This window comes from Raphanus sativus, chromosome 5 (genome assembly GCF_000801105.2).
Source record: "Raphanus sativus cultivar WK10039 chromosome 5, ASM80110v3, whole genome shotgun sequence".
Taxonomy (NCBI): Eukaryota; Viridiplantae; Streptophyta; class Magnoliopsida; order Brassicales; family Brassicaceae; genus Raphanus; species Raphanus sativus.
In genome coordinates, this window is record NC_079515.1 from 27,745,156 (window position 1) to 27,759,774 (window position 14,619).

General features: G+C 34.6%; 3 protein-coding genes across 3 annotated transcripts; 1 reads left to right on the forward strand and 2 right to left on the reverse strand.

Moving 5' to 3' along the window:
• The first annotated feature begins 8,897 nt into the window (after positions 1-8,897).
• LOC130512682 (pentatricopeptide repeat-containing protein At1g77170, mitochondrial-like) lies at positions 8,898-10,421 on the forward strand. Its single transcript, XM_057010902.1, has 3 exons — positions 8,898-8,945; positions 9,360-10,133; positions 10,214-10,421. Exons 1-3 carry the CDS (start codon positions 8,913-8,915, stop codon positions 10,241-10,243), a joined length of 837 nt encoding a protein of 278 aa, XP_056866882.1. The 5' UTR covers positions 8,898-8,912; the 3' UTR covers positions 10,244-10,421.
• A 572-nt stretch (positions 10,422-10,993) lies between these two features.
• Positions 10,994-12,317, reverse strand: LOC108861599 (pentatricopeptide repeat-containing protein At3g60980, mitochondrial-like). The gene has a single exon (XM_018635503.2). It carries the CDS (start codon positions 12,295-12,297, stop codon positions 11,050-11,052), a length of 1,248 nt encoding a protein of 415 aa, XP_018491005.2. The 5' UTR covers positions 12,298-12,317; the 3' UTR covers positions 10,994-11,049.
• Positions 12,318-12,832: 515 nt separating this feature from the next.
• LOC108861598 (pentatricopeptide repeat-containing protein At3g60960, mitochondrial-like) lies at positions 12,833-14,214 on the reverse strand. The gene has a single exon (XM_018635502.2). It carries the CDS (start codon positions 14,168-14,170, stop codon positions 12,884-12,886), a length of 1,287 nt encoding a protein of 428 aa, XP_018491004.2. The 5' UTR covers positions 14,171-14,214; the 3' UTR covers positions 12,833-12,883.
• Positions 14,215-14,619: the final 405 nt, after the last annotated feature.

Consider the following 14,619-nt stretch of genomic DNA (forward strand, 5'->3'; position numbering starts at 1 on the left):
GAACACTTATACAACTTATATGTCTTTTCTCAGAGCTCGGAGAAATTGACCTGTGGTTGATCCATTACCATCATATGGACGAGGAAGAAGATTTGGCTGGTAAAAGAAATAGGAGTCTTCTATATGGTCAGATTCTCACAGATGTAGTCATCACAGGTACTAACTAATATAGCAACTTAATATATGGATGCTGTTTGTCTGATGATGATACTGTAACCATAGGCGAGAACGGGACAATTGATGGTCAAGGAAGTATATGGTGGGATTGGTTTAAAACTGGAGAGCTAAACTATACAAGACCTCATCTCGTTGAGCTCATGAACTCTACTGGTCTTATCATTCACCTTCTTGAGTTCACATTTTTGGAACATTCATCCTGTTTATTGCATGTCTCAGGTTACACTTAATCTAATGCTATTTGTTTTCAGCTAGTCTTGCGTTCTGATATGAATTTGTTTTTGATTGTCTGAACAGAGATGTTGTTGTAAAGAAATCTCACAATCTTGGCTTCTCTTGACTCTCCAAGCACAGATGGAGTTGATCCAGGTGAGTTCCTGATGAAGCTTAGAATAACAACTTTTACTATTTTATTTTTTTTTGGCGGCAACGTCTCCCTTAACTTTTATTATTTTAATTAGGATTAGATTTACATAGTTTTTTGTAGGTTGTTATATACCACAATTACTATTGTGAACCAACCGCAGCTCACGTGTGAAGAGTCTATCATCAACTGATTTTTTGGGTATTTCCATGTCCTAGAGTATAGAGGTTGAAGAACTTGTGGACGAGCGTTCTGTGGATGACCCTTTTATCATGTATTGAGCCTACTTTGATGGTCTTTTAATAAGACATGTTTCTGGTTGCTGAGTGCCTAGTATGAGATTTCCACTACCTTGTGCTGTATCTCTCTGGGTACACACTCATTCTTTTTCATCTTTGATTCATATACATATTCAGTGCGTAACTCTTGCGTACACACACCTTTTTCATCTTTGATTCATATACATATTCAAAGTGGTGTTTTTTGAAAATTCCCCTTTTTCTTTAGTCATCACAAACCTCTCACGAGATGAGGAGAGAAAATAACTCAAAGCAGCTTCACTACACTCCACTGGAGTCATTACTGAGGAACGAAGATTCTCATCATGTCTACACTTAGGTGACCATAAACTATCTGTGTGCAATGTATTTTTCTGGAACACTACATTCATGCGTTAGGATTTTTCCATTTTTTGTATTCCGGTAAAGAATAAAAATATCTGCTTTCCTCTCATGTGAGACGAGTGTTTCGTGACTATCACGCGCAACCAGAATCGCTTTTGGCGTACGCGAGTGAGAATCGGACGTTCTCTCTCGTAAAACAACATTTGACTCAAGAAAAATAAAATAATATTAACTCAAAAATTCTAAAAAAGCTTTGTTTGTATTGTGTGTCTGACGGCGAATCGGTGCTTTGTTCTCTGCGCCGTTTAAAAAGAGCCACCAGCTCATCAATCCGTGTGGTCGGTCCGCTCATATCCGACGTAAGGTATGAATCGATTCTAGATAAGGCTCGATTGTATTAATAGTGCATTTTTATATAGTTTTTTTAGATCATGAATCAACTTATGATCCTCAGATTTATTTTCTGCCTCTATAACTTTTAGTAACTAAAAACTACTAGAAATTCTACTACAAAATTAGAACTTTTTATAACATCCAACGACCATTCATGAACCAAAGAGTCGTTACAGCTTTTCATGTCTTGTGAAAAAAAATAGATTGATTCTCTTAGAGACTACTATTGAATTTAAGGTTCAGAACTTATTGTGTGTTGGTTGATTCATATAGAGATAAGCCAAAATAATAAATATATTATGTGAGCTAGAAACAGTAGCTGTTGTACACCTTGATTCCTTGACCGTTAGTCATATTGTGAAAATAAATAAAAAAACCGAGGGGAATATATATATGTATATACTCATACTACATTGCTATATTGATCCGTTTTGGTTGATTGATACGAAGAAGAGTCGTAGGGGTCTAAAACTAAAGTGAATTACATGTTTTGACACAATAAACTCAAGCGAATTTTACACATGGCACAAAAAAAAGAATTACACGTAGCACTTCCTTTACTGTAACTACCCGAACACAATACAAATTCAAACTAAATTACATTCTTTCAATTTTAGGTAAATCATATTTTACAAGACATTGTATGTATTTTTAGAATTTCATACAATTCTGATAAATCACCTAACCACACACATTTTTTATAAATCACTTTGTATTCTTGTTACGAACCGATGTGTTTATATTACAAAATAACATGATTTTCCATTGGTGTGCTCTCAATTATTTTAAATTTACAAACACAGTTTCGTATTTTTTTGGTTAAGTAAGATCTTCATATATAAACTGAGACTTAGCAACCAAATCTCTATAATGATTCATGGGCAGACTCTAAATAAAACATGTGTCATGGTATTTTGCCATATAACTAATAACATTTTAGTCGTAGCCTCAAAGAAAGAAATCTTGACTCAGGAACACAAATGAACGGACACGATTAGAGGAAGCATTGAAGAAAAAAAGTTTTTCATTCGAAGAAGGCAGAGAAAGAAGAAAGAGCTAGATCACAAGATAGGTTACAAAATCTTAAAAACAATAAAGTGACGTAGTCCTTACATTTTGTAATAAAATATTTACAACGTTAAAGCCCTTACATTTTGAAAACAGGGCATAAGTTTGTATATTTGTATCACGGTTCAACTCTCTTTAACTTAAGTTTTAACTAGGCATAGAAAATATATGACTCTCAAACATTAGAGGCATGCCACATTATATGCGTTCACGTGTGCAGAAGGCTAATCTTATCCTTTTGTATTCAACTTGGAAATATACTGTTTGATAGTGTGGACTGCTGATTTCATACTATTTCACATATTTTAATTACTTTATAATAAATGTATCCAAAAAGTATATGCAAGATTGAATGATTTCATTTTCATATGAAATAAAAATAATAATATTCAGAATTCTCGATTATGAAAATTTGGTAAGACATACTTTGTTGGAGTATGGATAATATATTTGTTAATCTTTTTATATCATTGTTTTACTTAAAATATTCTAAAACGTACATTATTTTCTTTGTATAATATATTATGTTAATCTTTTGTTTTTCTCTGTATGCTCTCAGTAACTCTTCATCTACCATTGATGCATCGAATCTGACACCCACTGTGGAAGGAAGAAGATTTATCAAAAATTTTAAGCTCTGTTTCGTTTCACAACCATTCACTCTGGATTTCTAGTCATTGCAGATTTTTTTTTTTGTGAATTTCGAGTCGGGTAACACCCGACCGTAGTAGCCCAACTGACATTCCTAGTCATTGAAGGCTTCGAGTAAGTTATAAATGAATAGAGGAAACTTTTGTATCTTACATTATTAGAATAGACATATTTGTTACCAACACTTATTCTTTATAGACATGTGGTTTCTCAGAACATATTACTCTGTTACTGGCCAATCAAATCAGTTATATTCGGAAACCCCAAAATTAACCTTGTTATACTACTGGCCAGTACTATTTTCGGATTTTGTATGCAAAAGAGAACATTTGTTTTGACAACGCAGAAAGTTAGATGTATTTAAGATTATTAAAATACAATGTCTTTTCTTATTACTAAAATAATAGAATAAACTACAATCACACATATCTCGTAGCATTCCCGTCGTGGAATCATCTTCACCACATGATGATTAGAATAGACCTTGTCCAGGTCAGCTTATGCGCTACTTCTTTCGTATGCCAGCTCATTTTCAACGATTTGACCCATTTTCTTCTTCTTCCTACCTTGTCCAAGTCAGCTTATGCGCTAAATTGTTGAAAGATTTATAATATATTACTAGAATTAGAATGATATTTGCGCATAGTAAATTTATATAAAAATTATTTAAGAAATATTGTATGAAAAAAATAAAATTTATATTCTTGATCGAATTAATATTTTTGGCCTTAAATAATTTTTTAAAATTTTTTTTTTAAAAAATATTTTAGGTCAAAAAATCACTTATCACATGAAAATCCAATGTTTAGACCGAATAATCCCAAACCTACTATTTGGTTACAATGAAATTATATCAGTTTAGTTTTATATCATGATTTAGCAATATAAAAATTAATTATGGTTATAAGAAATTTACGTTCACATGACAATCCTATATATTTTCAATATTGTTCTTTCTTTAGTCGTTTTTTCATTTTGGTTATTGTTCAATATAAATATTTATTTTGAAATTTATTTTTATTTTGTTCCTTTATTTGGCCTGAGATTTATAAATGTTTAAAATTTAAAATTATTAAAGAATTACATATTTAGGTTAAGATATGTGTCTTGTGCAGAATAAATATTTTATATTTATTACTTATTTATGTTTTCTGCATATTATGAAATAATAAAATAGTAATTATATATTAAGTAACTGAGAAATCAGTTATTATTATGTATATAATAAATAACTGATCGCTCTTTTTTTGTTCGCAATCATTTTAGGGTAAATATATTAAAATAATCAATTTTATCTACGTATATAATGTATAATTAAATTTAAATAATATTAACATAGATATATAGTATACTTAATATGGATATTTATTAAACGGGGTTTCTACTCATATGATTTTATGATTGTTTGCATATTTGTGTAACAAAATTTTACAAACCAAATAATTTTTTAATGTTAGATGTATATTGGTTTCAATAATTTATAATCATTTTTAAAAAAATGAAGATTTCAAAATTAAAATATTAAATTTTCAATATATATTCAATGCAAATATCAAAATATAAGTAGGTATTTTCATATAATGTATAGTCTTATTTAAACAATATATATATAACATATGCACCTATTAAAATAAAATTATTTGTTTATATGGTTTATATATTAACATATGCACCTATTAAAATAAAGATACTGAATATAAAAATACAAATTATTATTGGTTGGTAAACCTACGGTTCACCCAAAATTTCTCATTATGCATATATGATATTGACTGAGAAAAGCATATATATTGACTGTGGCCTACTCATAAACTTCCAGTAAATTCCGTTTTAGGAAAGCTTTAAGACTGATTCCTCACTAATTCATTATAAATAGAATTTCGGCCCAAAGTATACAAACAGTCCAGTGGTAAAACATCGGTGTGCAAGTAATGCAAGTATAAAACAGTGGCTGCTCTGTACTTTTGGCGAGCCATCTATCTTATTAAAACAGAAACATTCTATTGGACCTAACATTTATTTTGTAAGTTTTTAAATTAAATACACTTTATACTTATAGTTAAACATACATTAAATTATTTTATGTTCCTTTCTTTATACTACTATCCATGTTTCCAAACAATATACTTATTTCTTTATACTACTATCAATGTTTCCAAACAATATATTTATTTCTTTATACTACTATCAATGTTTCCAAACAATATATTTTATATAACTACTATCAATGTTTCCAAATAATACAATAATTAATCTTAGTTATTTTATATCTATCATTTCTCTTTAAATTTTGTAGAAACTTCATAATTTTAAAGTTCACTATCATAAATTGCAAAATAGTGAACTTTAAAATTTCGATTATAAGATTACAAATTATGAAGCTATTACAATTTAAATCCAATTAGATTACATATCGGTCATCCACCAGTTCAATCGGTTAGTCTCGGATTTTAGTGATTTTTTAATATGAATATTTAAAAACATAAAATGAATTGTCAGATCTCCGGATTAACCGGTATAATCACAATCGGGTTGAATTTAAAAAATACTGATTTAAATGCAAAAATATTTTAAATACACACTCTTTAAAATTTACCAAAATATTTGTTAAATTATTAGTGAAATTTTTCATCGTAAAATATTCCGCGCTTCAAAAGCGCGGGTCAAAATCTAGTTACTTGTAAAACTAAAGTTGCAAAGAGTAAGTAACGTAGTATTATACCACATACAAAAAAAATATTAAAAATGAATTGTTTTGTTGCGGGCCCCCACGTGGTCTTCTCCAAATATGAGCTAATTGTGAATCATATGAGTTAACCACGTTACATTAACCGAAACATAGACAAATGAATTTAATAAAGGGTATAAAGGGTTGAAGGTTTTTGGACAGTTTTAATCTTTTGAAGTGGGAGACATAATCCCATTGGTTAACAGAGTCGACAACAATGGACGTCACTCTTGTGCTTTGTCAGATGCATATTTGTAAAACAAGTCCTCTATAATGATCTAATTATTTGTAAAAACCTATACTATTACTTAATACTATATTGACCTATTTTACTTTAATGTTGGTTGAAAGACCACCTATGATACGTGTTAACTGTATGGTGGCATATATATCCATGATATTTTTTTTTTCGCAACAACGAAGATATAACTTATAAGTGTACGGATAAAAAGTTTTGTAGGCATGGGTATTCGGATCGTCGGGTCGGGTTCGGATCAGATCTTTTCGAGTTTGAGTTTTTTGGATCTAGGAGTTTAGGATTTGATAGGATAATTTCAAATTCTCAATTTCGGATCGGTTCGAATCGTACTGGTCCGGGTCGGTCGGGTCTTAGATAGTTCCATTCAGGTAATTAGAATTTATCGGTTCGATTCCGGGTCGGGTTCGGTTCGATTTGACCTAAAAATACCTAAAAATACAAAAAAAAATATCTGAAAACATTAATATTTCCGAAAATATTTGAAATTTTTATTTAAAATTTATGTTTTTATATATTAAAATGTGTATATATATTAAACTATGTGAGATACAACAATAATTAGTTGCCTCCTAGTGGCTGACCCCCTTACTCTATAGATAAAACACCCATCTTCCACTCCTTTCGATTCATTTTATTTAATTTACATTATTAATTCGGATATCCATCAGGTTTCAGATTCGGGTCGGGTCGAAGACCCGCGGGTCCTCTACAACAACAAGATCCGATAAGGTAATTTGATCGGATCGGTTCTGTCCGGACCGAATATTTTTGGGTCGGTTTCGGGTCGGGTCTTTGGGTCCGGATAAAATGTCGAGGCCTAAGTTTATGTATTAATTCATTGGTGTTATTAATTAATATACAGATTATGGGAATGAGAGGAGTAGTCTAATTTTGTTTTGTTTTCACAATTTGATTGATTAGTGTACGTAATATGAAAGAGGGAAGAAGGAAACAAAGAGGTGATCCAAAACATATGAAATAATTTTTTTTGTCTTATTATTGAAATAGGTTGCACCAAAACGGTAAAAAAAAACCACCCCAACAAAAAGGAAAAAGCAGTGACAGCTACACTTTCCATCCCATATCAATTAATATTTTCAGTTGCTTTTGTTCCCCAAGCGAGCTCAGTCTCTATATAGCTCTCTATCTCTCTCTTCCCTCTCCACTTTGATTCTGTCATTAGAAGACAAGGTCTCTCTCTCTCTCTCTCTCTCTCTCTATCTCTCTCTAAGTGGTTCTTTTGAATCTAGCTATCCAAATCTCTATTTCCTTGATTTTGAATCATATGGTTCTTGATGAATCCGAAGAATCACCTCTAACTTTACTTTTTCAGTTTTTGTCATTTAGGGTTTTTAGGGTTTTTCTCCATGCAAAAAAAGATACAAACTTTTCCATATCTCGAACGCTGATCTTTCTGTTTGCACCCATTTTTTTGGTTCTTTGGATCTAGTTTATCAGAATCTCTCTTTCTTTGATTTTGAATAAGTAGAAAAAGTTTCTGCTTTAGGGTTTACTCCATCGAAACGAGTCGGATCTTCTTTTTCTTTTTGTGTTGATTGAAAAGCTATTTCTTTTTTCATCCAAACGAGTCGGATCTTTTTTGATGATGAAAAAGAAAAACTTTTTATGGCACATCAAACCAGTCGGATCTGCTTCTTTTTGTTTTGTTTGGCTTCTTTGAATCTAGCTTATCCAAAAAGTTTATGACACTTTAGGGTTTACTCCATCCAAAAGAGTCGGATTTCTTCTTCTTTTTTTGATGTTGATTAATTGAAAAGCTATGGGTTTTTTTTTTCATCCAAACGAGTCGGATCTTTTTGATGATGAAAAAGAAAAACTTTTTATGGCACATCAAACCAGTCGGATCTGCTTCTTTTTTTTTATGTTGAAAGTCAAAAAGTTTCTTTTTTTATCATGAAACAAGTCGTCAGATCTTTTGTATATTTTTTTTCTTGTTTATCATGAAACGATCTCTCTCTCTCTCTCTCTCTCTCTCTCTCTCTCTCTCTCTCTCTCTCTCTCTCTCTCTCTCTCTCTCTCTCTCTCTCTCTCTCAAGTCATCAGACTCTGTGTGATTTGATGTTACTGAGAAAATATATATAACTTTTTTAAAAAAATCATTTCAGGTTCCAAATCAAGATGTTGTCTTTCATCAACAAGGCTATTACGTACGGGGGAGCGATGAGGCGCTACAACACTTGCAACGTGTTTAAGGTAAAAACCGTTTGATTATGAAAAAATAAACTGATCGAGTTGCAGAAAGTTCCGTTTTTTATATATACAGTATATTGTTTTTGGGCCTGACTTGTTTTGATTGGGTGGTTTACAGGAAATGGGGGGAACGATGAGGCGCTACAACACCTCCTCGTCTGATTTAAGAAACTTTCGCGAGTCTTTAATGATGTCGGCTGGAATGCGAAATGTGTTTAAGGTAATAACGGGGTTTGATTATGAAAAGAAAAAACTGATTTGAGTTAGAGAGATTCTCGTTTTGTATATACTGTACATGGGTTTCAAGTTGCGAAACGTTTGGGCCTATATTGTTTTTGGGCCTGACTTGTTTTGATTGGGTGGTTTACAGGAAATGGGGGAACGATGAGGCGCTACAACACCTCCTCGTCTGATTTAAAAAAAATTCGCGAGTCTTTAATGAGGTCGGATGGAATCCGCAATGTGTTTAAGGTAATAACGGGTTTGATTATGAAAAGAAAAAAACTGATTGAGTTACAGAGATTCTCGTTTTGTATTTAGGGTTAAAAGTTTTGTTTTGTTTTGTTTTTGTGGGATTAGTCGTAGCAACTAGTGTACAAAATAAGAGGGTTTTGCTCAGTATTATCCTTCTTCCTGAAAGCTGTATCTTGTGGGAATGATTAGATTAGTAAGTATAAGCAGCGAGCTATAAAGTTTTGGTTGTGTGTGGGAATTTTGATTAAGATTAGTAATGATACGTGTATGGGGGGGTTTGATTATGAAAAGAAAAAACTGATTTGAGTTGAGAGAGATTCTCGTTTTGTATACATGGGTTTCAAGTTGTGAAACCTTTGGGCCTATATTGTTTTTGGGCCTGACTTGTGTGACTTTTTTTATTGTATTCAGAAAATTGAGAAGATAACAGAGAGGTTTGAGAAAGGTGATTTTGAGGAGGGTTCGGAGCCTCTGTCTCAGGTGGTGTGTCTCAGGGACCAGTTGCGAGCCGTCGTGGTGAAGACTTGTGCCGATGTCGAGACCCTGGAGGATAGATTGAAGAAACTTCATGAGTTGGAGCTTCTTGAGTTCGAGGAGAAGACCAAGAATCACTACCACGCTCTATTGTCTGGAGCTGGATACTACTCTACAGCTTCAAAAGCTCCAGAAGAAGTAGAGTCTTTACTCAGAGAGATGGTTGTGTATGGAGTTGCTCCTACCAACATCACTTTCTGGGTGTTGCTGAAGGCTCTTGCTGATTCTGGGAAGCTAGATCTGGCTCTCAACTACTTGGAGCGAATGGAGGAGGAGTTTAGTGTGAAGCCAGAGTCCACTCACCATGGGGTAGTGATCGATGGTTTTGCCAGAACCAAAGACCCCCAAAACCTGGCCTTTGCTGTTGAGAGGGTGAAGCAACTTGTCCCTTTCCAGGGTCAGGAAATGTCATTCAATGCCATACTGAGCAGGTGCTATCCACCCAGATATCCTACCGAAGAAGATCTGGAGTGGTTGGTTAGTGTCATCCCCATTGCCCAGGACCTGATTAATTTTCTGCATGGAGCCAGTTATGTGTACACGGTGCTGGAATCTACCCATTGGAGACTCAAGGTTCGAGGGATCATTTGGCCCAAATCGGTTCTGACTAGGCCTGATGATGTTCTTGTTGGTGGGAAGATCCAGAAGAAGGTAAATGAAGTGTTGATTGTGATTTGAGTTTATGTTTTTGGATTTCTAAACTTTGATCTGTTTTCATTTCATCTTTGCAGGGGGGGAGGGCAGTGAGGGAAGGAGGATGAGGATGTGATAGGATATCAAGAAGCAATGACAACACGTGGCTTCTTTATTTCTTGCTATTTACTTATTCAAATAAGAGACCTAGTCTTTTGGAGATTAGTTCCCACTTTGTGTTGCGTTCCCGTTTTGTAAGACCATCATTATTGATGGAACTTTTATCTGAGTCCTTAGATTTTCTTATTAGTATTGCTAAGTTGGGGACAATTGGTAGGACTTTAAGCAAAATGGTGATTATTGGTGGGACATTTTGCAGTCTCTTAGTTTAAAAAATAAACATAGAACTTGTTTTGAAACATACATCGAAAACCACTACTTAAACATGACGACAATTCCAGCAACAAGTCTGTTCCAAAGACATGACTAACGTGCAGGACACGACATGAACATCAGACAGTCAGTGGCAAGAACATGACAAACAAAAACAAAACTTCTTACAGAGTATTCCTATGTCCTTTTGTTGGCTTGTATTTTTATGAACCAACACACTTTAAAAAAAAAAAACATTGAACCTTAGTCATTTGTAAAGAATCAAAAATCTATTTCAACATGACATGAGAAGCTGCAACGACGATTTTGGTACATGTATGAATGACTGTGGATGTTATAAAGAGATTATAGTTTTGCAGTAGAATTTCTAGTTTTTAGTTGCTAAAAGTGAAGAAAATAAATGGAGGATCATACGTACGTTGATTCACGATCCAAAACAACTAAAGAAAGAATACAAAAAAATATCCAAGACATATATATCTTGAGAACAAGATAAAGGACAATAAAAAAAAAAAGAGCAAGCAGGTGATGAAGAACATAGTCAAAACAGTTTGGAGACCTCTATTAGACTCGAATCAATCATCATGTTGGAGGTCTTTAAAGCATCATCGACTCGACCAGCATTGAGATATGAAGCGATCATTGTTTTGAAAATGGCAACGTCAGCGCCGCCGAAACCACGACCAAGTGAAACAGCAAACAGAGACTCTGCTTCCGACAACATGCCGTTTTCGCAACACCTTGTGATAATGTATGTGTTATCTAAGAATTTGTTATTGGTTCTCGCCTTGTTGTAGGTCTCGATTGCCTGGCTACACCGACCAATATCAAAACACTCGTCCACCATTTTCTTAACCGTGCCAGAGTTTAAGCGTAGGCAACTTATCCCACTTTGACTTTGATCAAACATGTCATGGTACAGTGCCCAAGCATGAGTTTTTTTACCGTACTTGAGCAAAATTTTTAAAAGGGCGCTGCCAGTGTCTGAACAAACAGGGAGCTTGTTTGCTACCACACAACGCTCGTAGCACTTCATAGCTTCCATCTCTTTACCTTGCTTGAACCAGTACTCCATGAATGTCGTCATGAGGAAAGCCACCTTTTGTTCATATTGTAAAGAGAGAGAATTAGGTTTATGCCAGGAAAGGGCAAAATCAGACCAATCAGACCAAGCCCGTTTGAACTCGTCCAAGACAAGATTGGCCTTGTCCAAATTCCCAATGTCCAAAAACCCTTGAATCAGATTGTTGAACGCCACGTGATCAGGCCGGTTGCTATACGGGAATTTCTCGGCCTTAAGAAATGCTTTGGCTTGGTCCAGTCGACCGCATTGAACTAACCCTTTGGTCAAGACCCTGAGAGTATCCTCGTTTGGGTAACCGCGGGATATGATGGATCGGTGGAAATCAAGAGCTTCGTCAACAAGACCTTGTTGAAAACGAGACTCGATGATGCAGTTGCAGCAGTTGTTGGTGGGTATAAGCTTATGCTTGTTGAAGAAGAAATCGTAGAGATCGTACGCGTCCTTGTGCCTTTTATGCAGACACATGCTTCGGATGATTAATTCACATGTACTCTCCGTCGCTTCCCCTTTTATTCTACTGAATGCAGCCAAACGAGCGTACTCCGCCGCCGTGTCTAGGTCGCCAACGGAGGCGATGAGGTACCACACTCTGAAACCTAGAGTGATTGGTCGGCAATCTGGATTTGACATTACGTCCTTGGCTCTTCTTGGCACCGCCGTCCTGTATGGCCGCCGACCAAGTATCACGCGGCGTATCATTGACATTACGTCCTCAGCAGGTTAGGGCTTTGGACGACGGCACTAATACATATATATATATATATAATAATAACAGGGACTCCACCAAAATCTTGCTCAGCAAGTTAAAAGAAAAAAGAGAAACTTTTTTTTAAATACATAATTAATGTCCGAATCTAATTCTAGATATTATTAGCAAAATTTAATATTGGGGCTGAGCAAATTGCAGCCTCTACTCAAGCTCAAATCCGTGGTTGAGTTCTGACCTAACATTGATTCTCTCGTTTTCTTTATTTCGCTGCAAGTTTCAGAGACTTCTCTTTGACGTTCGTTGCTTTAATATTATCTCTCTATTCATTTGATCCTTCCTGGCTACATTCGTGACATGATTCTTATAGTTAAAAGTTGATGTTAGTTTCACTTGTAAACTCACTTTTGTTAAGAGTAATTATTTTGATTTGTCAATGAATGGTTGTTTACGTAGACAAAAAAAGAAGAGGAAAAAAGCATAGCAAAACTGAAAGATGAGTTGAGATGTGAGAAAAGTCAAGGATGACTAAATAAAATAAAATATAATTGTCTTAAAAAAAAAAAAGGAATGCAAATTTTCTTTTTAGCTGGCTCGATGAATAGCAAGCTTTCTTAAATTTAAAATCTTCATCTTGTCCAACATCTTCATGGCATCATCGAGTCTCCCAACCTTAACATATCCATTGATCATTGCTCTGAATGTTGAGACATCAGGTCCCAACGCCATCAATTCGTCGTCTATGTTATTAAGGTCGTAACACATGACAGCAAAGAATGTCTCTGCCTCGGACATTTTTCCTTGTTCGCAGAGACAAGCAATGATGGTCCTATAACACGTCTTCCCGACACATTTGAAAGGGATAATAGTCTTTTCACTAAAAGACTTCAACATTATGCCGACAGTCTCGGAATCGCAGATTCCTTTAATCAATTCGAACAGTTCCCAAGCCTCTGTTTTCTTACCGTGCTCCACAAGAAGTTTCAAAACCCTGTTTCCAACAATGGGGTTCAGTAGTTCAGCCATATCCAAAACCGCCCAAATCTCCCGAGCTTCCTCATCTTTGCCTTGCTTGAACCAATACTCAATAAAAGAAACCTGAAAGAGTGCAATTGCCTTGTGATAGTCTCTCCATGGGAGTTTACTGTTGTTAGGTGATCCTTTCAGTTCCTCGAAGATTTGGCTAGCCTCTACGAATCTCCCTATATCCAAAAACCCGCGAATGAGGATGTCGTAGACCATGAAATAACAACGCCCCATGGATCTCACTAAATCACAAGCTTCGTCGAGTCTTTTGGCATCAACCAAGGCTTTCGTGAGTATCACGTAAGTCTCCATCCCTGGAGACGAGCGTCCGTCCAGGACTAGGTGACGGTAAAGCTCAAGAGCCTTGTCGACACAACCTTGGTCGCAGTGTGCTTTCATGATGAGATTGCAAGAGAGCGTGTTTGGAACGGTTTGACATTCGTTGAAAAAGTAATTGAACATAGAGAGGGCTTCGTCGTACCGTTTGGCTTCGCACATGGCTCCGATTACGGAATTGCAGATGAAGACAGTGTCTCTGTTCGCACGTAATTCTTCAGAGACAGCCAGGCGCGAGATACTCGCGGCTTCGTCGAGATTAGACATCTCGATCATTGCCGATACTCTGTAGCGCAGAGAAATTGGGCGGTTATCAATGCAGTTACGGCTGTTTGGATCTATTTTTGGGAGTGACGATGGGTCTCTTCCGATTGGGTAAGGTACGTACAACTTAGAAACCTTTGATACGGTCGGATTTTTTACTACGCGGCCGAGGAGAGACATGGTCCAAGAGAGCTGGTGCCGAGGAGTTAGGGTTTTGATTATTAATTTATTTGATCCGGGAAACATCTACTGTGTCACATGTATTACTCCACAAAAATCTTGCTCAGCAAGTTTTTTTTTTTTTTTCTAAAAAGAAATTAAAACTTAGGTGATGATTTTGCACTAGATTTTAGTTTTTGGAAAAACATGAATGATGATTTTAGATTTTTGTTTCTAGTTTTGATTTTTTGCTTTTAGTTATAGAATAGATATTTTGTTATTAATAAGTTTAATTTTCATTTTATTAATAGTAAAATATTTATTTGGTAAATAATAAAATATAAAATATTATTACCAAAATACACATGCTTATTTTAAAATAAAAAAACAGCAAATACGAAATAATATAATTCTATGTTTAAACATATACTACAAAAATAGTTTTATGCTTAAACATACATTTATATATATATATATATATATATATATATATACTTTAAATTAGAAATGTGTACATATGATATTTGCAGAAATAC

Coding starts and splice junctions, on each gene's coding strand:
- LOC130512682 (XM_057010902.1), top strand. CDS start 8,913: ATGAGGTCGGATGGAATCCGCAATGTGTTTAAG. Junction 8,946..9,359: donor GAATCCGCAATGTGTTTAAG/GTAATAACGGGT, acceptor TATTGTATTCAG/AAAATTGAGAAGATAACAGA. Junction 10,134..10,213: donor GTGGGAAGATCCAGAAGAAG/GTAAATGAAGTG, acceptor TCATCTTTGCAG/GGGGGGAGGGCAGTGAGGGA.
- LOC108861599 (XM_018635503.2), bottom strand. CDS start 12,297: ATGTCAATGATACGCCGCGTGATACTTGGTCGGCGGCCATACAGGACG.
- LOC108861598 (XM_018635502.2), bottom strand. CDS start 14,170: ATGTTTCCCGGATCAAATAAATTAATAATCAAAACCCTAACTCCTCGG.